General features: G+C 35.5%; 1 protein-coding gene across 1 annotated transcript; it reads right to left on the bottom strand.

Moving 5' to 3' along the window:
- Window positions 1–397: 397 nt before the first annotated feature.
- On the bottom strand, window positions 398–11,841 carry LOC18595510 (histone acetyltransferase HAC1-like). Its single transcript, XM_007023493.3, has 17 exons — window positions 11,454–11,841; window positions 10,732–11,155; window positions 9,685–9,799; window positions 9,146–9,440; window positions 8,562–9,062; window positions 6,628–8,438; window positions 6,154–6,450; window positions 5,780–6,058; window positions 5,045–5,173; window positions 4,743–4,943; window positions 4,467–4,609; window positions 4,050–4,362; window positions 3,725–3,864; window positions 2,462–2,540; window positions 1,947–2,339; window positions 1,214–1,431; window positions 398–1,099 (listed from the first exon to the last, which is right to left on the bottom strand). Exons 2-17 carry the CDS (start codon window positions 10,956–10,958, stop codon window positions 985–987), a joined length of 5,256 nt encoding a protein of 1,751 aa, XP_007023555.3. The 5' UTR covers window positions 10,959–11,155; window positions 11,454–11,841; the 3' UTR covers window positions 398–984.
- Between the last annotated feature and the right edge of the window lie 15,105 nt (window positions 11,842–26,946).

The raw sequence follows: 26,946 nt of genomic DNA, 5'->3' as shown, positions 1-26,946 counted from the left end.
GGTTGAGATGTCAAAATCAAAGGAAGACGCCAAAGCAGCAAGAGAGAAATGAAGACCACATATCTTGATTAGAGGTTTGGGTTCTTTTGGGAGTGTAACTCAGTTAGTTGCCAACAAGCGCGCCACGTTGACATGCCTGCTTCCTTTCATTCCTTTAACACACGCCTGTCTGCCTGCCTGACTTCTTCACGCCCAGCTATCAGTAATATTCAACTCGTCAGACCATGCAAGAAAATAACATTCAAATCGGGATATCTTTATTGAATATTTTAAACATAATGCTCCACAGAAAGAAAAATTTGACGCTAGCTAGCATTAAGGAACAGAGTAAAAATCAAACACACGTTGATTGAGCTATATAAGAATAATTTGACTAAAAATGAATTGCTTGCTGCAGTTGTTCAATGCTACTTATTTTTCCATCTTTTAAATAAGAAGCCATTCTACAAAAAGGGGGGGTCAAATGTTCCAAAGGGAAAACATAGAAAGGAACCCAAAAAAAACAAAAAAGGAAACTAACCTCCCTCCCACATTCCTCTGTAAGAAAGCATTCTTAGACAGATTAGAACAATTATGGTACACTGGCCACCAAGGGATGGATGGCATTCCACAGAATACAAGATAAAAATTTAAAGAATCACCATATCAGGCCACTGACACACATCACTACTTCCAACTCCATGGGGCATAGTTAGCGACCGTTGCAGGCAGACCTCGTAAACAACTTCCTTTGCTTTCTTTGTAGGGAATTCAGTCACGGGTTTCTGAATGAAAGAATTCTTCCCTAACCAATCTGTTCTGCTTCTAGTATAGTATTTGCCTATCCCCTTCTGACCTGACCTTCTAGATCCGCCGGTTTTCCCCATCACTGCCCTAGTTCCAAGCAGTGACCCGCTGGAGCAGCACAAAAACTATTTTCTACCTCCTTGTGTAGAAGGGAGCATTCTTCATCAAAACATCCAAATCCATATTTACAATTTGGTTTTACCCAGAATTACCAGCAACCTCAGCAGCTCTCTGCCTCATCATCTCCATCACAGCAGCCCTACGCCGTGAATCAGACTGCTGTTGAAGCCTCCTCAAATGTTCCTTAAGATCTCTGTAATCATTAACAAATTTAACATTTTTAGCTTTAAATTAAACCCATGAACACAAACAGAGAAAGGAGCATAACATATGGCTGTTCAAGGGTTTGAGAGCCACATGCATATACCTGCAACGTGGTACGTGGCATTCAGATTCTTTGCATGCGCGTGCATGAAGTTGCAGCAGATACCACATTTTCTTACAAAGAACACAACCACCAGAAGCACGTGTCTTGCATTGTATTCCATGGCGGAAAAGCCCCTTCACTTTCCGACAATTTGGGTATTGGCAATGTGCAGATCGACATTGTGATGCATGCACCAAAAGGTCAAGCATTTTCCTAAGCTGCAAATTTCAGGAACCAATTATGTTAGAAGAACATATCCAAAATCTGCCATGTTTGCACACATATAGTCATGAACTCATTTTTCCAACCATTTACTAGCCAAATCAGAAGGAAAATAATATATTCAGGGAACATAGATACTTTAATCCAAATTAGAATTTCACATATTTCAATATTCAAGTGCAGAGAGCCAATAGCATCTAAGAAATATCCAATTTGAGAGTTCTTTAGTCAAACTTTCTAATGTTATCATGCCAATTATAGGTGCCACCACCAAGCCCCAAAAAAAGAACAAAAGGGGGTGCACATACAAGCCATTGTCAGATATTGGCTGTTGCTGGTCTTTGAAAGTACATATACTTGACCATCAATACACACAAAAATACAAACATATATGTTTTGATGAGATTTAGCAAATTAACCACGCCCAACTAATCATTCATACAGTTGAGACAATTCTTTATTACAAAAGAGTTAAATAAAATTACTTTTTTTAACAAAAAAAAAAAAGTACCTGCAGAACACGTAGTTGCCTAGCCTCTTTATTCTGTGCATCACGTTCAGCCATGGATGGATGATTTGTTAACTTATGAGGATGATCAATGCCCCCATCCTTTTGGTAACATGCATTGCATACATCATAATCAGGGCAAACTTCACAGCGCCAACCTTGACCAGTTTCAATGTCCAGATGGCATATGTTACAGGTCGTGACAAATGCAGGGGCAGTTGGATTGTGAAGATGGTAAAGTACCATCATTGAGGAATGTTTAGCCCGCCTTAGGGTATCATACTGATAATGATTCCCTTGACAAAGACTCAAAAATGCCTGCCTAGTATCAAAGAATTCACTCTCAAGAATTTCATCTTTATCCTTTGTATCAGTAGGTACATCATTAATTTCAGCCTGCAAAATGACAATTTTCCAGAAATTTTAAATTAGAAAAAAAAAAAAAAAAGTCTGCATACGGAAGCAGCAACATACACAAACACTAAATGTAAATTAAAGTAGTACTCTGAGAAACTTACCGGACAGAGCACATGTTTCTCCCTTTGATTGATGGGATGTCTCTCTCTTTCTTCACGTTTCTGCTCTGTTTCATAGCACCTGTGAAGGTACAAAGAAGCAAACGTCAGATCCATTTCTCTTGGAACTTTCTCCTACTTGGCAGAAGCAGACTGAAATATAAATAGATGAAGACAATAAAAGGAGAAAAGGTCCAAAGATAAAAATTGATTTGGCCTTTAATCGGGGGAAGGGAAGGGAGATGGGGGTTGAGTCTAGAAATTTTTACCAGTATAATTACAGAAACTCGGGAAATACTCAGCTTTTTAAGAGCTCAATGGTCAGATTCCTAACCTCTAAAAGCAAAAGTATGGTTGCACTAAACTGAAATTTAAGGCAAAAAGTCACTCAGAAACATCACAAGAAGCAAATATTTAGTATTGGAATTGACATGTCAACTGGCAGGTGAAACTTTTGTACCAGGTATGGTAACTTCCTACAGTCTTTTCTTTTTCCCCCAAAATGAAGATTTCTCTTCTGCCAAAAAGGACTCTCTCCACCAGAAGTTCATTCAAAAATAAATTCCTAGAAACTTAAACAAAAGAAAGCCCATCATGCAACATCTTCAACCAACAGTGGCCTCTTTCACAACAAAAGTAGTAATACCAAGGATTGAAAGACTTGCATGGTTTGTCTTACTGTGAAGGACTAAGAAAAGTCCATAATTCCAAATCATCAACCAATGTGATTAATGTTTCATATCTAGAATGTAATGCCAAAGGCAGAGCAAAAATAATAGTAATAATAATAATAATAACAATCCCAAGCGGTTAAATAACTAGCATTCATATTATGGTAGTAATAATTCTGTATGATTCACGTATGAATAATTAGGCTGGACTTATAATAGTCAAAAATCAGAAATGCACTCAACAATTTCTAAAATGCAGAAAAAGACTGAACCCTAGCATAGATTCAAGCCTGATAAATAAATAATAGAAACAATGTAACAGAGATGCTTAACAATGAGTACGAAAGAGAGCACAACACCACCCCACCCACCCCCCCACCCAAAACCTTTCTCTCATATAAATAGATCTGATTGACAAATTATAGGTTCTCATGAAAGAGAATCATATTACTATGCATATGATCCAACTGAGGAAATCATAGCCTGCTAGAGTATCACATGTAGTATACTCCTATGCCCACAAAGAGAGAGAGAGAGAGAGAGAGATAAATTATACAAGAGAATAAAACACAGCCAAAAAGAGTAGCAATCTTACTTATCACAAAGCTGAAAGTTTTTGCACTGGTTGCAGGCCCAGCGGTTTCCAGATACCATTAGAATACAACAATGAGTGCAACAATGCTGCAAGTGAACCATGATAAAATCTTCCTTCATTGGGCAAATGGTCTCACCAAGCTGAATTGAAGAGAAAAGGAGGGGAAAGAGTAATATAACCGGTTAAAATCCCTTGGGTCATTATTTTAACAAAATCTCAACTCTAAGATAGCAAGAATTGTAATTTACCACATCCACTATCTTTAAACTGAACAAAATCATAGAGGAAAAAAAAAAGCTGAAAGATCTGGAAGAAAGGAAATTACTTTATGCATCAGTAGCACGTCCTTTGATGCATTAGCAGAGAGATCAGACTGACCAGATGCTTTTAAAGCCCTCTTTGTTATAGTCTTTTTAGTAGTTCCTTTTTTGTTGAGCTTTCTGCCATCTTCTTCTTGACGAAGCTGATTAATTAGATCTTCAGCAGCCCCAGGCCAGTAATCACCATCAAAATATGGCAGCCTAGCTGCTGTTACCTTGGCCTTACATTCACCAGTAGTTACAAAAAAATGATCGTATAGATTAGTGAGATCAACTACAATGTTTTCCTTGGCAGCTTTCCTTAGCATTGCTAAATACCTGAAACAGAATTCATGCATATCAGGGAAATTAACAAAATGAATTAATAAAAAAATAATGCAAAATAAGTAATTAAAAAATATTTTGACAACTATTTGCCTCACCACTCTCGCAGCTTATCTGATTTAGGTGTTTTCTGAATTTCTGGATGGCAATACAAGATATAATCTTCACCCTTTAGCGGAGGGCAAGCCCATATATAGCAACTTGTAAAACCACGTTTCTTGCAATATTCAAGGTATCCAATCTGGATAATTAAGGTTTAGAATCCAATAAGTCAGACAAATAATCTCAACTAAATAGATCACTGATAGTATATGTAAAACGGAAATCATGAAAATAATATCACTAAACAGAATTCAGTAAGAGTTTAGACTTACAAGAATTTCATGGTAAACAAATGTACGGAGAGCCTCTCCAGTGACTGCTTTAACCTCAGGCCGGAAATACTTGACTGAATCTAGATATGACAGATAAACTCGGCGCTGATTTGGGAATGCGCTTTCTGATCCAAATTCTTGAACATACATGCCAAACAAGCATACTTCTACCCCTTCTATCTTCTGAAACAACAAAATAACCTAAAAGAGAAAATTATAACTTATAAGCATCTCATAATTACAATTAAAGTGCCATTTTCAGCGTACAAGCATGTATAACACTTGATCTATATCCTTCAAACCTTTGATTTATATGGAAATTCTGGTGGATAATTCTCTTCTTGAAAAATTTCAAGAAACCGCTGCTTTACTTCCAGCTTTTTATCAACTGATGAAACAACTCTAATTACAAGTGCCTCAGCCCCAGGAACCTGTAAATATTGATGAAAGAAGAAATAAGCTTATTTCACATAAGTCCATAACAATTGACGGCCACTGGAGAGGACTAACATGCTCTTCCACAAGACCAAAAAAGAATCAACAGTAATACTGAGAAGAAATTCCACATATAGAAGAAAGTTAATGGTCCCTAGTCAAAGGAATCAGAAGTTCTAAGTTTGGTCCAATAGATAATTAAGCTGTGGTTACGTGACGTAGAAATGGGGCAGCAAAAGCAAAACACCAAACAAAGCCATCTGGCCTTTCAAACATAAAAGTAGGTACGATCCAATTACCCAATTTTTCACTATTCTCCTAATTATACCCAAAAAAAATCCTAGCAAAATGCTCAATCAACAGCAAAATATGCATCAATTTATATTACCTCAACAGCTTTTGTTTCTCAGGATATAACTTACCTAGGAACAAGCTAACTTATTTAAATATAGCTTTCTTTCTTTTGTTCTTTTTTTTTTTTTAGTGTAAGTGTGTGAATTTGTAGCAATTCTGAATGCCTTTCAGCAACAAGAAAGTAGCGAAAGGACATCATATACAACATAGAATCAACTGTCATCATGTGATCATGATCCATTAATCACCTCATCATAACTTTTTCCTTGAGCCCTTGCCCTCTCTAGTCTTTCCTGTTTCAGTCTCCTAAACAATCGCTGCTCTATGTGGTCACTAAGGATTGTTCTTGGCAAATCTTTGGCCCCAAGGACAGCACTCTGAGGTAAGGGCTTGCGCTCTCCTCTTTCAATCTCAGCAATATAACAATTGGGGCATGTATACTCAGCTTGCCCACCATCATTCCTTCTACCATTAAATAAAGCACAAATTTGATGCTGCCAAGCCTCACACTTGTCACATTGAACCCACTGCACAATATTATAGAAGACAAAAAAATGTAAGAGCAACTGTTAGTGACTATCATGAAACATAATAATACTCAAAAAGCATGTATTGAACATACCCATTCTTCAGTCTCTTCATCATTCTTCTTCTTCTCAAGCCTTGCCTTTTGAATGGTATTTCCATCCACAACAATGCTATCTCCACGAGCCTCATTATGGCATGGAATACAAAAGTAATGTCGTGTATCACCAGCTCCCATTGTGTAGTACATTGCATTTCGCTTAATCCGAGCACCACAAGGGCTGCAATAAATAGGTGGTGGTTCAAAAGTAAGTTTCTCAACTGCACATAACTGACAGGAGTTCTCACTCATTGAGTGCTCCATTGCTTGATTCTTTTCCACTTTTGCTTTACTCTGTAAAAGAAAGAAAATAGCTATCATCAAACATCTTCTTCCATCTCCAAGTCCATTTTCTAGTATATTAAGTAGTAAACTAACACATATATTCATCTCCTACAACTCATCAATGATCTACATACAACACTAGAAAACAGTGCCTCAAACAAATCACAACAATACAATAAATCATACCTGACCAACCCATTGTCGGAGGCCTGTAATATGCTGCCTAACTTGCTCAGGCGTGAACAGTTCAGTCAGTGACACACCCTTTATTTTCGGTTTCCCAGACTTAGTTCCAGCTGCAATTTCAGAAGACTGTGTTGCATTTTCTTGTTTAGCTGGGTCAGACTCCTTCTCAATCTTAACCTTTTCTTGCTTAGGTGGACCACCAAAGTCATCAGATGTAATAGGTTCACCATCAGTCTTTTGTTTGCAATTGTCATCTACAGCATCCTTCATCTCAATAATAGTAGGACTACCTTTAGCAGAACTCATGGGGACTTCTGTCTTCACTTCCATGGGCTCAGATTTAACTGGCATACACCTATCACTTTGTTGGTAATCTTGGCGCTGAATATCCTGAGACCCTTGAGGTTCAACAACAGCAGAACCTGATACTACAGGAACCTCACTTTCAGCAATAACAGACTGATGAGAAGACTGCTCTATCTTCATGCGTTTTAGTGAAGGCTGTATGTCTACAGAAGTATCAATTGATGCAGTTGTTGAAGTCACTCTAGCTGAAATGTCTCCAGCATCATATGTTTTAGTAGAACCACCATCAGAAGATGGCAAAACAGAAGTAGAGTTTAGACAAGCACGTGCCTTCTGAGCCTGAACATAATTGTTAACAGGAACACAAACAGGGCATGCAGGATTTGCACAAGTCTTGTGATGACGAATCAATATCTTGGAGTGATGGCAACGAGGATATGAGCATTGAGCTGATTCACATATGTCCATATGACTCAACAACTTTCGGACAGTAAAGCAATAGCCATCACACTTACCCTCAGGGGCTTTACATCTACGTGCATGGCGCAGAAACAAAAGCCATCTCACTTGATTTCTAAACTGCCGATCATGGCTCCCATTTCCAGATCTAGAGACGGCACCCCTCGAATTTGAAGGATCTGATGAGCTTCTAGGAACAACAACAGGACTAATAGTAGATCCATCTGCAGAAAAATTGTTACGTTGAGCTTCATCCTGCCCAGATATCCTCTGACGAAAATCCTCTTGGACATGCTGCTCATGTGACATGTTCCCTGGCATTTGAGCCCGATCTTGTGAGTGAGGGTGCCACTGACTCTGCACAAGTGATTCAGGCTGTGCTCCAGCTGAAAGTTTATAATCATTATGAGACTCTGGAACCAATTGGTGTTGCTGCAACATCTGTTGCATTTGTTGAGAATTTTGTGGCAGTGATGAACATATATCCTGCTGAGTAGAGAGGTCTTCAGCATGGTTCTGCTGGAACTGATTCTGCAATTCAGGGAGCTGAAATTGTTCAGGACCTTGTTGATGTAGAACCTCCTCATGGTTTTCAACTCCAGGTTCACGCTTCACTTGACTGCCTTTATCAGATGCCAGCTGAGACTGACTATAACCACTATTGTTCAGCAAACTCTGGTGATGCTGATTTTGCTGCTTCTGGTGACGTTGCTGTTGAACAAATTGCTGTTGTTGGAACTGATTGGGCTGCTGCTGAAATTGTTGCTGTTGATTAGACTGAAGAATATTGTCTCTCGAAGAAACTGAAGGTTGGAAATTCATCTTATCAAACTGATCCATGGACTGGGGCGGCCTCATATGGGCCACCGATTGCACACCATGTGAATTTGACTGATTACTCATCAAAGAAGAATTTGTTCTGGACATAGACTGCAAGTTAACTGGATTCAAGTTCTGAGAGTTTGTAACTGATCCAACAGATGTCACAGTGCCATACAAGTTTCCAGACCCAAAAGAATCAGCATTGCTCATTCCATATCCATCACCTGACAAAAAGAATTGCTTTCTTTGAGACAACCCGTATCCCAATAATAAATTACATTTTCAGATTCATTATTAATAAATCAAAGGAAATAGAGCGAGACAGACAAATGACAGCAAGATATTACCTTGCATTAGGGGTCGCTGATGTTGATCAAAGTGTTGTTGCAAAGGTTTTGATGTATTAGCAAAAGGTGTGGCAGTCTGATATCCCCCAGAAGTCCCCGGTTCATTTACAATTTGCATATTGTTGCCCATCATCCCCAATGCACCATTTAGGGACCCATTAGAAAACCCAAAAGTTTTCTGCTGCAAGCCAGACCTGATGCCGCTACCCATTTGGCTGCCAAGCGTGTGCAAAATACGACTGTTTTGACCACCAACATGTTGCTTTTGCTGCTGTGGCTGTGATACCATTGTTGATTCAACAGTTGAAAGCCCACCCACATTATTGGAAGACTGATTATTCATGTAAGACTGATTACTAATGCTACTGTTATTGCTATTGCCATTAAATCCAGGAGTGGGAATCATTTGGCTTGTCATTCTTGGCCCACCAATTGATGACATTCCACCAGAAGCAATAGGAAAATTGGCAGGTGATTGTTGATACCCATTCGATATATTTCCTACAAAAGTAACATTTCAGTTACCCTCAGTAGAAAATGCTATCTAAATCTGATTACAAAAGAACAGCAAGGCTCAAATTTACCTTCAGATCGGTTGAAGGAACTACTATTCATGCCACCAGTTGGCAACAGGCTTCCTGTATTGACAGTTGTAGGAGCTATGCTTGCATTGGCAGCACTCATAGAAGTATCTATAGAAGATGTGACCATGATGCTAGGATTGCCACTGTGTGACATACCAGGGGTGGGTATCATTGTACCAACTGGTGCTGATGCCGAATTAACAAGCTGCGGATGTCGTTGGTTGTGCACACTTCTGCTCTCCTTTATTATATTCTGTAAACGGTGCTCTAAAGTACTCAAATTTGTATATTCCTCCTAGAAGACATATTCCAAGTATCAGAAATAAGGGGAGAAAAAAGAAAGTTGTAGCACATAGACATAAAATTCTTCAGAAGAATACAAAATAATGTGCTTCTACAGTGAGAAAGAAACTCACAAACATAAAAAGAAAAGAAGTGAAGAAATAACAGCAGCAATGAACCATACAAATGAAATGGGTAAAAACATCAATGAAGATACAGATTTTCTCAAAACATAGAAATTTGACAACAGAATTAACCTTTGTTTGAGCGAACTTAAATAGACCTTCTTCCAACCGTTTTGCAAAATCCAGAAACTTGATCATTGATGCCTCAGTAATAGGATGCTGGTGCCGCAATTTTAAAACCTCAATGCTGGGAAAAAAAAATTGAAATTTGCACTAGTTATCAAAAATGAACATTATACACAGATATAATAACAAAACAATTCTATGACGGAAATGCCTAATCTTGATAAATAGACTGATCTCACATAGAAGCTAAATAGCAGTAATGATTATATCAATCTACATATCAATGTGAAATCACAAGAATCATCACATATTTGTTCACCCACCTAAGAGGAGTCTTGACAAGAAAAAATAAACAAGGTCTTTTTCCTTTAGCTTTTCCTTTCTTTTGAAAAAGAAAAAAAAAAGAGCAAGAGAGAGAACTCTTTAACAACTTAAACCAGAAGCCTTGCCTGTTGCACCAGACAGTGGCCCCTTAAGTTTGTTGAAAATACCATTGAATGATGCATACGTCAATATATATCTCATGCAGAATCAACATTATAAACAGGCGCATAAAATCCTACACATACAGATACACAACTATTTCAATGCCAATTATCACACTTTTTCACTGTTCTATTCACACTAGAGTTCTACCAATCATACTGAACATAGATCACTGAGTTTAGGCGAAATATAGACAATTAAGTGCTAAAGTCATCTTGTGACTTAGTTATTTTTTGTATGCTAACTTCTATACACAGTTTGTAGAAGTAGAAAAACAAATTTGAATATTTTGCCACCATCTATAACAAAAGAATGGTACTGACATGCAACTGAGCATCCAGCAGCACATGCATGTCACAAACGTGTACAATCGTCCATGCACACACATACAAAATGATGAAACATAAATAGCTTCAATTGGTATTAAATAACATTCAGACAGCATTCACACAATATCTAATGCAGCTTTTATTCCAAATTGCTCTGCAATTAAACTAAATCAATCAGGAGATACAAACAATTCATACAACAAGGCAAATCAATACTACTGCTTATAGAAAATCTTACATCTTTCCTCGCATAAATTCCCGTGTCCTGATGAGGTCAGGGTCCATACTCAGTGTATTATGCGGAGGACCTCCACCGCCAACAACGCCACCACCACCCATGCCTCCAGCAACGCCTAAATTCTGCATCTGGGCAGGCTGAAGAGGGTTCCCATTTTGCTGGGGCAATCCCCCTTGATTAGGTACCTGCCCCGATATCTGTCCCGACATATGCGCCTGCACATTCATTTCTATCCTTATTCCTTCTTCGTTTTCGCCTTGTCTTTGTAACTACCACAACTAGAAACAACCACTGCATAACTTATTCCACACTCTCGCGTTACAATCGCACCATCCACCACCACTCATGCTTCTTTCTTTTTGCCCTCCTATAATTGTCACTTCAAATACATCCCTTTCATGGCATTTCTGTAATTAAACTTACCCTGCTTACAGATATTCAGCAAATTGAATAAATTAACTCAAATTCCAATGATTCAATCTCAATTGCAACAATTTCACATTGTTTAACAAAATTGAAACCCAAAATGGCTAAATTGGACGAAAAATTGGGGAATTTTGGTCAATGAAGCAACGGAAACCCCAATTTAACAATTCAAGATATAACACGATCCTAATTAGAGAATTAAGCACTAAGCACTAACAAACCCTAGGTTAATAAAGAAAAAAGAACATCAATTTCATAAAAACATTAAAAAGAAACGAAAACCCTAAAAAACGAACCTGAGGAAAAAATGCGAATTGAAAGCAGAAGCAAGAGCAGCTGCGATCGGAGCTTCGAGAATTCCGATGGTAAGACCGAGAATTGCGACGAAGACGACGAAGACGACGATCGGAATAAAAAAGGACAAAAGAATCGGCAAGACACCGCTTGTGTCGCACGTGCGAATGGAAAATTGACACGAGCGTACGATTCGAAGACAGAGAGGGAGATGAGAAGAAGAATGAGCAGAAGGAGAAGATCGCGAAGAGAAAAAGGGGAAACAGGGAAAGGGGGGAATCAAATTAATTTTTCTGTGCTTGGGGTTTGCCAAAAAAAAAAAAAACAACGAGGGGTTTCAATTGGGGATTTTTTGTTTTTTCCCTTTCTTTCTTTTTCACGCTCTGCATAATAGAAATTTTAAGTAACTCTGTACTTATTCGACGATGATTATTTTTTATTTTTTTCCCGATTTTTTATGACCTTTTTTAATATTTTAATATAACTAATAGCAATTTTACTTTTTATTTAATGAGGAGGATGACGAAGATGGTTGTGAGCCGAAATAAATAGACAAGTCGGGGCTCCGAGGAAAGCTGTTAAAGAAGTGCCTATGTGAAATTTACTTCAATGCCCTTTACGGAGTTAAACAAATTTTTTTTCCATATTAATACTTTAGAAGCAAAACTATACACTAAAATTGCCATGATTGTTGATGCTACATAATTTTATTAACTTTTTTTAAAATTATAAATGGATTATCTTTCTCAAAGGTATAGTCGAGCCAAGTCAATGCAATGCCAAACTCGAACTCAACTCGATTAAAAGAATTGAGCTTTCGATCGACTCAAAAAGTAATTAAATTATTTAAGGTTCAGTTCAATTAGACTCAAATCTCATTAATTCATTTATCTGGAGTTCAAACTTGAATTGGAAATTAAAATTTAAATAAAAGTTTAAATTATGTAATTAAATATGTATATAAATATTCTAAGATTATTAAAAAAATAAAAAATTAAATAAAACTCTCGACTTACTCAAATTTAGTATTACAAAATTCAAACTCAATTCAACTTGATTTGTTGTTCAAGTAACTCTAACTCGAACGAAACAAGTTCAAATATTCAATCCAAATTAATAACTTGATTCAATTACAATTTTAGACTTTTTCCCTTAACTGTTATTCTGTGCATGTTTTTGCCATACCTCAAATAATGAGTGTTAATCATTAAAAAAAAATTAAATTGCTATGTAGATTTTTGATATGTAATTTTGTTAAATCTATTAAATGTTTTATGTTTCAGTTACGAAAATAAATGAGAGAAAGAGTTAAGAGATTTTTTTTTTCTTTTTTTCTTTTTTTTTTATAGGTCAGCATGAAAGAGATGAAGCAACCATGGGTTTCTGCAAGCAATAGTTTCAAGGCACTAGGTATCATAGGAAATTTGAGTTGGCACGATGGAGGAGATCACTCTTCATAGTTTATGTTGATAATCTAATGGTAAGTATGTCATGGGCTAGTATTAAGGTAGTGTTTGATTAGTTTGGCATTGTTGTGGATGTGTTTATTTCACAAAATATTAGAAAGGGATATTCGAATGATGCCTTTGTGAGATTCCGGTTTGAGAAGGAGCAAACAAAACAATCCGTTAGGGGATGGGATGGTGTTTTCTAAAAGAAAAATCACGATCACAAAAGCATTTGAGGTGGGAAGACTGAGGCACGATTCACCAATTGATCGTGTAAAGCAGTCCATTCTTGTCTGCTGTACATTTAAAGAGGCATTAGTTAATGCTTATAAACATAAGGGTGAGATCAAAAGGGTGTAGCAAAAAGGTTGAGAAAAAGGGAAAGTACCAATGTGTTCATACATAAGGTGAACAAGGAATGGTTGAAGAAAATTGCATTGGGATTCTTAAAAGAGAGGTCCTACATTCAGGTTATGGAACAACAATTGACTACAAAAGGTATAATGGTTTGAATTAGAGAAACTACGAGTCTGCGTATGGTTGCACATTCCATAGTAGGGAGGAAATGGAAGTTCTTCTAACTAACTACATGGATTGTTTTTAATAGTGGTTTTCAAGCTTGGTCCCTTATGAGACATGCATAAGTAAATCGAAATTCTTGTGTTGGGTGAAAGTAAAGGAAATTCTAATTCATTCGTGGCATGTTAATTTCTTTAAGGCTCTTGGAAATTGTTGGGGTCAATTTGTGAAAGCGGATCAAGAGAGTTTGGAGAATGCAAAGCATTCTTTGAAGTCGGATTAAACATATAACCCATTAGCCATCACGCCTTTAGCTATTGATTGTTATCATTTAATGTCAAGTGATGAGGAACTTCGATTAATGTCTCAAAGTTTTATTGGTGATGATAATGGTGATTTAAATGTAGGAGTTGCGGAGATTTTTTAGATAGAAAATGAAAATTAGGTTAAGTAAGATGAAATACTTTTAAGGAAGTCGGTGTCAATAGAAAATAAAGAGCACAGTAAGGGACCAAAACATGGTGAAAATATGGGGATTAATAATGTGAGCAAGAGAAAGAAGGGCAAACCAAGAGGTAGGAAGAATTTTTAAAATAGAAGTAAGATTTTTGAATGTGCCAAGGTATTACACAGCAATTCTAGATAGGGTGCGGCAACTAAAACCTTCTTTAAGAACGACCAAAATTTGGCATGTGATTTAATTCAAAAGAATGCTAAGGCTACATGGTTAGTAAAAGCAATAATAGGTCTTAAGTTTGTTAAAAAAGGTGCATTAAAAACCGTGACAACCTGGGAAAGAAGGAACAGGGTCTAGTAAGTTCATAGTAGTGGATCTATTTTAAGTTGTGCATACAGTGTTTATTAATGAAGATACTTACTTGCAATGTTAGAGGACCTTGTAGGGGTGAAAAGAAAAAAACTATTAAAAGATTAATTAAACATAAGAATCAAAATGTTGTATTTTTTTCAAAAAACGCAATTGAAAAATCTTGTGCATAATTCATATGAATCAACGTGGTGTAAAGAATGAGTGAAAGGATTCGGTGTGAAGGCGGACGGTCAATCTGGGGGACTTATGATGATATGGTGTGAGGATTTTTTCACTGTGGAGGAACATGTCTTGAATAGGCATTTCATTCTTGTAATTGGTGTAATTCATGGGTTATCCACAAAATATGGTTTTCTAATTGTGTATGCATCAAATAATGAGGTAAAAAGATCTCTTTTATGGGTTTCTTTATTGTATAAAATTCAATCTTAGAATATATGGTGGCGTGTGGGTGGGGATTTTAATACTGTAAAAACTGAAAATGAGAAGATTGGTAAATGTGATGTCTAAAGATCTGCCAATGCTTTTTCTAATTTTATTCAGGATGCTACTTTGGTTGACTTACCAATGATGGGGGAAATTACACATGAAGTAGCAAAAAGGGAAGGCTATTTTTGATAGGTTAGATAGATTTTAATTTGATTCGGACTGGTAAAATTATTTTGAAACATTGGTCCAAAAATGCTTATCAAGCTCATTGTTTGATCATAATCCAGTGTTATTAGAAGAAAAAAGTTGGGATTCGGGTCCTAAACTTTTTCGCACCTTTAATTACTAGTTTGATAATTGTACTTTCCAAGATTTGATAGAGGACAATTGGGATAAGGCAAAGACAAGGAACTCTAAAAGTCCAATGTTATGGTGGGGGCTCAAAAATCTAAGACCAACTATTAGAGAATGGACCAAAAAGCAATTGGGGGTGATCTTTCGAGATTAAGGCTCTTGAAACTGAAATTCAAGAAATTGAGGTAGATTGGTAAGAAATCATATTGATTGGGAAATGAAAGATAGGGTGATGCAGAAAGGTTTAAACTTTGGAATGTATATAATAAGACTGAAGAACGTAAATGGAAGCAACAATCTAGATCTAAATGGATTTTTGAGGGAGATAGAAACACTAAATACTTCCATGCCATGGCTTCGAAAAGGAAACATGTGAACATACTAGGTAGTATAAGGGTTAACACTGATTTGATTGAAGATTCAGTGATAATTAAAAAGGAAATGGTTAAGTATTTTCGAAAATTATTTTCTATAAGGAAAATAATGAGGTTGGCAGACCTACAATGTGGTATTAGAAGGCTAAAGAAACAATCTATGATGGGTTTGGAGGCTTCGTTTCTAGAATCAGAATCGTAGGAGGTAATCAAGGAAAGTAATGGAAACAAGGCACCTAATCCAAATGGTTTTAACTTGAATTTCTTCAAAACTCAATTGGCGATGATGAAAAGGAAGGTAATGTCTTTTATTTTTGATTTTTACAATATTGGAAGATTGGGACATGATGTGAATGAGAGTTTTACCACGTTGATACTTGAGTGGAAGAATACTTATATTATTGGTGATTACAAACCCATTAGTCTAGTGGGATATGTCTATAAAATAATTGCTAAATTATAGGCAAATAGATTAAGGAAAATAATTGGTGGGGTAATAAGGGAACACTAATTTGTTTTTATTGTTGGTAGGCAATTACTTGATTTTGTGCTAATTGCAAATGAAATGGTGGATCTTTTGAATAAAATTAAAGAATGTGGCCTATTGTTAAAGGTTAACTTTAAGAAAGCTTATGATAGTGTTTGCTAAGAGTTTCTAGAATTTATTATAAAAAAAATGGGGTTTGGTAAAAGGTGGTGTCAGTGGATAATGGAATGTGTGAAAACTGCTTCAGTTTCAATCTTGGTAAATGGTTCTCCAACCAAGCTAATTAAAGTGTAAAGGGGTTTGAGACAAGGCTACCCCTTATCCTTTTTCTATTTAATTTAGTAGTTGAGGATTTCAGTTTCATGATGGGCAAGGCTAAAGAGAATCTCATTTGTAATGGTGTGATCATTGATGACCAAGAACACATCTTTCGCATCTATAGTTTTGCTGATGATACCTTGTTATTTTGTAGGCCTAATTTAGAAGAATTATTGAACTTGAAAAGAATGCTTCATTTTTTTCAAATTATGTTTGGTATGAAAATAAACTTTAAGAAAAGTAATTTATTTGGTGTTGAAGTTAGTAAAGATGATTTGAATTATTGGGCTGCCCCGAATTAATTACAAAGTTGATAGTTTACCAACTTCATACTTAGGGTTGCCTTTGGGTATGAACCTAGCCTCCTTGAAGATTTGGAAACTTTTAATGAATCGGGTAGAGGAAAAATTGGAAGGATGGAAGTCCAAATTCTTATCTAGAGGAGGCAAAGGTACCTTATTAAAGCTAATTATCAATAGTCTGCCTATCTTTTTTATGTCTTTATTTATGATGCCATGTGTCAAACCCTGCTTTGTAAAATAATTATAATGTCATTCATATGCTCGATAGAATGTTTGTATATTTAGGAAGTTCGAAAAATAATTAAAAGACGATATTGCCCCTAATGGTACTATTGAGTCGATTAAGCCTCGAACTAATTTAAATAGGAATTTTAAGGTGAAATTAAGAGTTTCATAGTTCAGGGATGACTCAAAATGGTAATTCGGAGTTCGAGGATCAATTTGGAATCAAATCGGAATTTTCACTATCTAGGGGCAAAATCGTAATTTTTCCACTCGCGGACAAATTTTGAGATTTTCAGAGAATTTAGATCACATTTGACAAATTGGAGAATGGCATGAGTATAAGGGATGAAAAATATGTCTATGGGCAATTTTTCAATTTTTGGGGTAAAAACGTAATTTTTCACTTTACGGGGGCAAAAGTGTAATTTTTAAAAATTTGCTCCACCAAAACTTTGGAAAAGTCTAGAAATTTCATGGAAGACATGGATAAGTGAAGAGGATTGAGTGGTAGAAAAAGAAAGTAAAAAAGATGGCTAGAAAAAAATAAAATAATAAAATATTAAAAAAGTAAATAAAATAATAATATTTTATTAAGCCTATTAAAAGGCTTGAAAATTCCAGAATTCTTCATTTGGAGGGTCAGCCAAAACCAGCAGGAGAGAGAGAGAAATAAGAACAAACCCTAGGGTGAGAAAATTCAAAGAAAAAGTGTGATTTTTCAAGGAGTCAAGTGTTTAAAGGTATGATTTTTCAAGCTTAGCTTAAGATTTATCATTTCCATGCATTTCTCCTTATTTTCCATGGTTAAATTATGTGTTTTGATGATGGATTCAAATATGATCATATGGGTTTAGAGAGAGAAAGTTGTTAGATTAATTTGATTTTGAACTATGTTAGTGTTTAGTGTTAGTTTAGCATGTTTATGAGTAAAACAACAAGAAAAATATTCATTTTCTCCATGAATTTCTCTAGGCCGAATCTAGCCAATGGTGTGTGAGGATGAGGTTGACTTTATTTTAAGAGAATTAGATGGAAAAATGATGAATTATGAGTTTGGAAATTAAATGGGAATTTTTGGTGCAAAAAAAATGAAATTTTTACCCACTAAGGGTAAAAGCGTAATTTATGGTCCGAACTGATAAATTGGACCACAATCACAGTCATTGAGGTATTGTGGATATAATTGGATAATTGAATATGAAATGGATGGAATTGGAGTTGAATTGGAGATTTTAGAAATTTACACCGTGTATAGGCGAGTTAGGTCGAACATTGTGATTAAGCGATTGTGCAAACATTTCACACCCTATCTAGTGCATACGCATGGATAAGAGCCTGAAATAATATATATTGATTTGACACAAATTATTAATTTTTTTGTGTCATGTATTGTGGATAGGTGGTGAGCTATCTGATACGGGTAAAAGACTACACCCGAGGACCGAGAATAGGAGTATATGTACTCCTATTACAATGAGTAAACTTACTATCGTCTTAATTATCTAGAGTAGATTTATTTAATTGTGTGATTTTATGAAAAAATGGTTTAATTGGAAAATTATTGTGTTTTATGGGAAAATGAGATTTTATAAAATAATTTTATAAAATTTTTGAAAATTTAATAATGATTTCAAAAATAGAGTAATTGGAGACCTATACTATGATTGTGTTGTTTATCCATGATTTTACATTAAATGGCTTATGATAAATGTGGGTATGACTGGTTATTTTTATGATTTAAAGAATATGTGAACTGCTTTGATTTACCTTGAATGTGTTAAGTGAGCCATGTTATACTATTGTGATTTTATTGGTTGGTGGATTATAAAGTGGGCACTGCAATGACGGGGGTTCCGTGGGCCAGCCTAATTAGAGGGGCACGATTCCCAATTATTGAGCTTACCTCGATTGAAGAGGCGCGTAGGCTCCCGAGGTAGGATTTGAGTACACTTCACGCTGGCCACCACGTGAAACTGGGACTCAGCCAACGCCAAGGAACAGTTGTGTTTTCAGAGGTGAAATGTGTTTGTGTGTGTGACAATAAACAGCCTTGGCAGTCTCGATAAGATGCCTTCGCGGGGTATCCCTGAGAATAGATTTTTGGCAAGGGCCAAGTTTTTGAAAAGTGCATAAGCCATGTTGAGTAATTGGATGAAATCCAATTATTTATATGGGTTGGGATGAATTGTTTTTAATTGTCTCCTATTACTTGGCTTTAGATTATTTTGATGATGTCTATCTACTCACTGGGATTTTATAATCTCACCCCTTCTTTCTATACATTTTTCAGGCTCAGAATAGGTAATAGACTGTCAATTGCATCGAGAAGTAAATTTCGGAGTTGCATCCTAGAAAGCAAGGTTATAGACTTAAACCTTATCAGTTATTTGAGGGCCCACGTGTCATTGTAATTTAAATTGTATATTCCAGTTTTCTATGTTACAATATGTATAAATTTATTTTGTTTTTATGTGCAGAAAATTAATATTTGGATGTTTCAAAAATATATATATATTGTTTTACATTAAAATAGATTATTTTAATTAATATTTCTATTTTATTTTATTATTCAAAAAAAAAAAGAGAGAGGAATGGAAAAACTTGTACAAAAGCCTTGCGAGGTCTCGAAAGGCATTCGGGGGAAGAATGTCTGTCGAGGCTTCGCGGCGATTGTCACGGGCTCGATGGGAGTTCCGGGTCGTGACACCATGTGGGATACAAGATGAATTAGAATTCAATGTAAATTCCTTTAGAAATGAGTTAATCATAATAGGGGGTGCATTATATCAAATGGGAATCAATTTGTGATTTTAAGGAAGATGGAGGTCTGGGACTTGTAGATCTTGAAATTAGAAATAAAGGACTTCTTACGAAATGGTTGTGGAGATATGGAAATTAGAAAGAAGAATTGTGGCAACAAAGAATGATTATGATCCGTGTGCCCTGTTAGCCAAAGCTGTTATTACTCGTAAATGCTCTAATATTTGGAAAAATATCATATCTTTTGTAATGCCTACTAATAAATTTTTCTTGAAGGTTATAACTAATTTAGAAGTTGTAGGTGATGGTACTTCAATTTTATTTTGGCATGATGCATGGTTGAAGGATATGATATTAAAGGTGGAATTTCTAAGGTTGTTTACGTTAGCTCTGAACAAAGAAGGTAGATTATGTGAGTATGGGCAATGGTCAAAGAATAGGTGGCAGTGGCAAATTGAACTTAAGAGGCAACTCTTTGGCTAAGAATTCGAGTAGTGGACAAGGTTATGGAGTTACTTAAGGGAGCATACATTAAGTGATGGATTCAAGGATGGGATTATTTGGAAACCTTCTCCGAGCGGTATGTTTTCCTCTAAGTTTTTTTGTTATTTGGCCTGGATATGCACCATTTAGAATGGAGGTATTTGTGTGGCAATTGATGTGAGAGAACTGCTATCAAAGATGAATTAGTGAAAAGAAAACTAAATGGGGAGGGAAAAGCAAAATACGTTCTTTGTAGCAATTGTCTAGAAACTGTGAACCATCTTTTCTTCACTTGTGAGAAAACATAAAGGCTATGGGGTAAGTGATTCTTTGATTAAGAGGTTAATTAGGTGACTCTTAATAATCCAAAGAATTTTTTCTTAGCTTATAGATCAGTAAGGATTTAAGGTGATAGGATGAAAATTTGGCTGATTGCTTTTTATGCAATTTCTTAGTCAATTTGGCTTTACAGCAATGACATAGTTTCTATGGGAGGATTTGGGATGTTGAACAACTATTGATTTAATTAAACTTCAAGTTACTATTTGGAGTAAAGTTAGGTGGCCAGAGATAAAGAAATTGGCTAAAGACGTTTTCAGGAACCTGGTTTAAGTAGTCATAACTTAGAATTCGAAGGTAGTAAGGAAAAATCCCATACAAGAGGCTCCTCAAGCAAAGTGGGTTAAGTTTAATGTAGATGAAACTTTAGCTAGAAATTTGGGAGAGGCAAGAATTGAGGGGATTCTACATGACTGTATGGGAGAAACCATTATCAAATTTTTCAAGTCAGTTGTTGTTTATGATGCGAATCATGCAGAGATTTAAGCAATCAGAGAAGCCTTCTTTTTGTTTAATAGATACTTGAAGAATGTACAAGTAAAATTGTGGATAAAGAATGACTCTTGGAATATGGTTATGTGGGTCAATAATCCTTCAAAAGTACCTCGGCGATTTAGGCAATATATGCTTATTATTGGATGCTTGTAAAACTTAATATCCATTTAGAGAGCGATGCACACTTTAAGGGAAGCTAATAATGTTGCTGATGAGTTGGCTAAAGATGGTGTTTTAAGGGAGGTGGAGCTATTTCAATTTTTTAGACTAAGAGGATAATGTTCCAGCTTGTTTGTTGTGTGGTTTTTGCTTGGAGTCCATGTGCAAAGAAGAGCTTAATTTGTAGTAGGATTCCTCAATGTAGTGAGCTCTTATAGGATAATCCCCTTAAGAGTTATATTTCTTTAGAATTTGATTTGGACAAGGACTCTAATTACTGATTGAAGAAGAGGTTAATCTAAATTCAAATTTTCAGTGTTGAAGTCTTGAAGTATGTGGATTGAAAAATGATAGTTCGAACATAATTATGGATCCACCTCAATTGGTCTTTAATTAGACAATCATGGATTATGTTGGTCTAAGTAAATGTGCTAAAAGGGGGGTGAATAGCACAATTTGACTCTTTCAAAAATTTGCTTTAAATGGGGACAAATGCAAGTGAAGATAAGGAATGAAAATAAAAATAAAAACAGAGTAGATAACACAGCAGAATTTAGAGTGGTTCGGTCCAAGACCTACATCCACTGCCTTGATTGTTCAACCAAGAATATTTCAATCAATCCACTAAGAACAGTGAAATTCACAAGTTTTCACCAAGCTTTTACAATGGCTTTTACCAAGTTTAGCCAAAACCTTTCACAATAGTTTTTACCGGGATCAATTAAAACCCAACACCTAACTTTTCAAGGCTAAGTTAGAACCTATACTCAATTAAGCAATCCTAACTTGAATCAATCCCTTAGAGTGACCCGTTCACTTTAAGAATACAAGGAGAGAAGTGATAAAAGTGTACCTATGATCACAAGTTTGATCTAAGTGGTACAAAGTGAAGTGCAGATCATAATTACAAAGATAAGAGTTGAGTGCAATAAATGAGCAGAGAGTATTTGCTGGTTTTTTGAGCTCTTTTGTGTTCTTGGAAGCCTTGATTGCATTTTTAGCCGTTGGAAGTTCCTTTTATACTTGGAAAATTAGCTTTGAAGTGAGTTAGACAGTTTTTGACCGTTGGAAACAGTTTTGTTACAGTTTTGGCCATTAATCCGTCTTTTAGTGCACAATGCAAATTTTCTAGCAAAATGCTCTTAGTCAACTAACTTATGTCTTAGTCGACTAAGTTGTCTCTGTTTTTTGTTTTTAGTTTCTGGCAGTGAGCACTTAGTCGACTAACTTACTTCTTTATCGACTAAGTTGGTTCTGTCTTAAAGTCCAGATTTCTAGCAATAGCTTCTAAGTTGACTAACCCACTTATTGGTCAACTAAGTCTTTTCTGTTTCTCAATATTCTTGAGCCCACCAACTTTTGATTTGAATTTTAGCTGACTAACCTTTCATTATTCAACTAAAAAGCTTCTTTATTGTTGATTAGTTATGGCTTATTATGCATATACTTTTTGATATGTCTTATGGAATTATTTATTTACCATTGGTATACAATTTTTGTCCTGCACACTCAAATAGAATTATTAGACACAAATGAATAGGAATGTTTTATTATCATCAAAAACTAATAGAGCCAACAATCTCCCCCTTTTTGATGATGACAAGACATTCCTTGATTAACAGCACAATGTCCTTTTATTCTTTTTTAGTTCTACACAATATGAGGATTTCTCCCCCTAAGTGTGTGTTCCCCCTTAGTGTGTGCTTATTTTACTTATTCATTCTAGCAAATTTTTTTATTCATGTTATACAGATAATGACATTATATATTCAGAATATATATATATATATATATATATATATATATATATATATATATGTAAATATATAGAGTAATTGATAGTAGGTGACTGTTGACAGATTATCATCAATATATCAGCTGTGTCTGTTAACAGCATATTGTTACCAGATTTTATCTATGCCATTTATCATCCAACAAGTATAGTATAAATAACATCCATATTCATTTATAAAAACAATCCATTCACATTATCATACTAAAGATCAATCATCAGCATGACAACCCAATATCAACACCAAAGTAGCAGCAGAAACTTAATGGCAAAAACTTCAATAACAGATTTAAATATTCAACATCCAACTTGTTGACATCCAAAAACATAAACAGCAATGTTTATCAGTATCCAAAAACATTATCATCAAAGTCAAATTTGATTATTCAACAGTCAAGGCAAAAATAGTAGTCAATGTTCTTAAATTACCCCTAAGTCTCCCCTAAATTTTCTACCATATTCTTCCCTTTTTTTGTAATCATCAAATCCTAAGTGTGCTCAATCATCTTCTGAAGAGGGTGAACAGGTAGACTCATTAGTGCCATAGAAAACATTTAAGGGTTCAGGTAAGGGTTCTGTTGGTGATTTTTGTGGTGAGGGTTCAGGTGATGATCTATCAAAAATTTTCAAGGGGTCTTGTGGAGAAGAGATGGCTGATGGCTTAGCTTTTTCAACTATTCTGGAGAATTTTTTTCTTTTGAGGAACTTGGTCTTGGTGGCCATTGTTTTCTTTCCTTTGCTAGGTGGTTTTGATTTGGCCTGTGGAGCTGCAGCAGTTTATTTTCCTTTACTCGATTTTTTTTCTGTTGTGGGAGCTGGTTTAGTGAATGTAGACTTCTGTGCTTGTGCTTCAGCTGTTTCCTTTTATGCCTGCTCTTCCCTGACCATCTGATGAAAAAGTCCACGATTGATACTTTCTCAGAACGAGAAGGAGAAAGATGCTATTTCTAAGATTCCAGAGGAGATGGAGGATTTTTATCCAGTGAGCCAAGCACCTCAGTTCCTTGTTCTAATTTAGCTTCCTTTTGTGGTTCAGGTGAGGGGGTTTTCCTTGGTTGATCCACTTCAGGTTCATGACCCTCGGCTTGGAAAGTAGAACTTGCAGCACCTTGTCCTTCTGCAAGACTTGGAGTTGCAGAGGAATCAGCAGCTGCAGGTTCATACGGCATTTTTTCTTTTTCCTTCAATATATTTTCGAGCTCTACCAATTTTTCTTCAATTTTCTGCATTCTTACTCTTTGATCAGTCAACATTCCATCAATCCTCATGAACAGGTTGAAAAGTATTTCATTAGAAAATTGTGATGGAGCTGTTTCTGGTTGAGCAAGGAGTGAAGACTCTTTTCCAAAAGTGGCCTTGGGGTTTTATCATATTTCTCTCCATCAAGTTTATACCCCATTTTAGGCAAACTCTCAAGGTAAATAGCTTGGTCTTTGCTCTTTACTTTGTCTGCTTCATACTTAGAGCTCGAAATTCCCTTTTTTTGTATTAGAGATGTGATGACATTTCCATAAGGCTAATTTATTTTGTCTTCTCAATAGGCTCTTCTCATCCTTTCGATCATAAATCTGTCTAGATTGAGTAGAGTGCCATTGAATGCATGCTCCATTAGCCATAAATCATGAAGGCTAATGTAGCCAAAACTGTCACTTTTGCCATGAATGTTTGCAGCAATAAAGTAATCCAAAATTCTAATTTGGGGGCTTGTAATGAGACCGACATTACTTTTAGAAGAGTATTTTTCTTTCCTTCCAATTATAATCTCCCATAGAGATGATGGATCATAGTTCTCAAACATTTCAAAATCTCCTTCTTCATATTCAATTTTGAGCAAACTTCCCAAGTCTGCTGCTGTCGCAACAAATTATTTCCCATTCATAAAGACATTTAAACCTTCATTACTGAAGTCTTTTGAGTCCTCTAGTTCATCTTCATTTAAAGCAATGCTAGCATAAAATTCTTTAACTAGACTAGGACTATAGGATCGGCTCTTGAAGGTACTAAATTTTTTCAGTTTCATCTCTTCAAAATAATCTGACAAAACCATTTGAAATTCAAGAGACTCCTTAAAACTACTCCAATCAATAGTTTTATCACAAGTAATAAGGGCATTTTCAATCCTTTTGAATTTATCCTCGTGAAATTTATTTCTAAATTTTGAGGATGAGGTCTTACCTTTCTTGAGTGATTTTTCTTTCTCTTTCTTTTTCTCGGTTTTGTATTCTTTCTTTGCCTACGATTTTTCAATTTTTCCAATCTCAGTAGTGGACATTATCTTCTTCTTCTTCTTCTTCTATACATTTGTTTACAGACTCTCTTCCAATGGACGTTTACCCTTTTTCTTCTCCAGAATATCTTTGGACTGAGCTGATTTTGCCATTTGGCTCCAGAAATTTCTGATTCAAGGTTTCAAGAGTTTGAAAGTGAGGGGTTTCAGTTTTAGATGGGTCGATTTTAAAAGAGAGAAAGTGTAGAGAGGAGGAGTTAAGGGTAGTTTAATTCTCTAAAAAAAAATCATCTGTCTCCCCCTTAAATATTGTCAGTTTTTCTTTTGTTCAAAATTTGAAAATTGCCTATCATTTTTATTTTTCAACTGGGCGATCTTTTGTACCCATTTCCTTCACCCGGTATACTATTCTATTTTATTATTTTATTCATTCTTCTCTAACTCACTGAGTCTTATTATTTAAAGTGACAGAATACTCTTAGTTGATTAAGATTCTCTTAATCGACTAAATGCCTTCTGTTTTATGTGTAAAAAAAAATTTCCTACAACTCCTACATACTAATCATCCCTAAATTTCTTCTAATCTCACAAAATTTATTCTCATTTAAGGGTTTTGTGAAGATGTCAGCTAATTGATGTAAAGTATTTACAATCTCAATTTTAATGTCACCTTTCACTATGTGATCTCTAACAAAGTGATGTCTAATCTCAACATGCTTAGTCCTAGAATGTTGTACAGGATTTTTTGAAATGTTGATTGCACTAGTATTATCACAATATATTGGAATGTTATGCATTGATATTCCATAGTCTTTTAGTTGTTGTTTAATTCATAATATTTGAGCATGGCAGCTGCCTAAAGATACATATTCGGCTTCAACTGTAGAGAAAGCAACTGAATTTTGCTTTTTGCTTGCCATGATACAAGCATACTACTTAGAAACTGGCAGGTTTCACTAGTGCTCTTTCTATTTGTTTTGCTGTTAGTAAAATTTGCATCTGAATATCCAACTAAACTAAATGATGATTCCCTAGGATACCATATCCCTAAAGTTTGTGTATCTAAAGGGTATGTAAAAATTCTTTTAATAGTAGTTAAGTGTGATTCCTTGGGTTGAGATTGAAAACGAGCACAGAAACATACAGAGAATTGGATATCAGGCCTGCTGGTTGTTAAATAGAGTAATGATTTGATCATACCTCTATATAGCTTTTGATCAACATCTTTTTCTTTTTCATCTACATAAAGTCGGTGGATGGACTCATAAGTATGTAAATTGATTTCATCTTCAGCATATCAAATCTTTTGAGCATGTCTTGAATGTATCTTTCTTGTTTGATGAAGATTCCTTTTTCACTTTATTTGATTTGAAGGCCAAGAAAGTACTTCAGCTCATCCATCATGCTCATCTCAAATTCCCCCTGCATTTCTTTAGCAAAGTTCTTGCATAAAGCCTCATTAGTTGCACCAAACACAATGCCATCTACATAAATTTGAACAACAATTAAATCATTTAGGTATCTTTTGATAAACAATGTTGTATCAATACTACCTCTAACATAACCTTTTTCAACCAGAAATTTTGAAAGCCTCTCATACCAAGCTTTAGGAGCTTGTTTTAATCTATCCAAGGCTTTATGAAGTTTGAAAACATGATCTAGTTTTTCAAAGTCTTCAAATCCAAGAGGTTGTTCAACATATACTTCCTCTTAAATAAAACCATTTAAAAATGCACTTTTTACATCCATTTGGAACAATTTCAAATTCATAAAGCATGCAAAAGCAAGCAACAACCTTATGGCTTCTATCCTAGCTACCGATGCAAAGGTTTCATCATAGTCAATTCCTTCCTCTTGGTTGTATCCTTGTGCTACCAACCTAGCTTTATTTCTAACTATATTCCCTTGCTCATCTACCTTATTACTAAACACCCATTTTGTGCCGACAATAGGGT

The sequence above is a fragment of the Theobroma cacao genome, chromosome 6, assembly GCF_053813885.1.
Source record: "Theobroma cacao isolate CCN51 chromosome 6, ASM5381388v1, whole genome shotgun sequence".
NCBI classification, from domain to species: domain Eukaryota; kingdom Viridiplantae; phylum Streptophyta; class Magnoliopsida; order Malvales; family Malvaceae; genus Theobroma; species Theobroma cacao.
The sequence above is the reverse complement of the archived record's forward strand: the minus strand, read 5'-3'. Positions and strand labels throughout refer to the sequence as shown.

What these genes read in the sequence shown, in the direction of transcription:
- LOC18595510 (XM_007023493.3), bottom strand. Translation starts at nt 10,958, where the DNA reads ATGAATGTGCAGGCGCATATGTCGGGACAGATATCGGGGCAGGTACCT. An exon ending in TCAGCGACCCCTAATGCAAG is followed by an intron (nt 8,439 to 8,561) that starts GTAATATCTTGC and finishes TCTTTTTGTCAG; the next exon opens with GTGATGGATATGGAATGAGC. An exon ending in AATTTCCATATAAATCAAAG is followed by an intron (nt 4,944 to 5,044) that starts GTTTGAAGGATA and finishes TTTCTCTTTTAG; the next exon opens with GTTATTTTGTTGTTTCAGAA.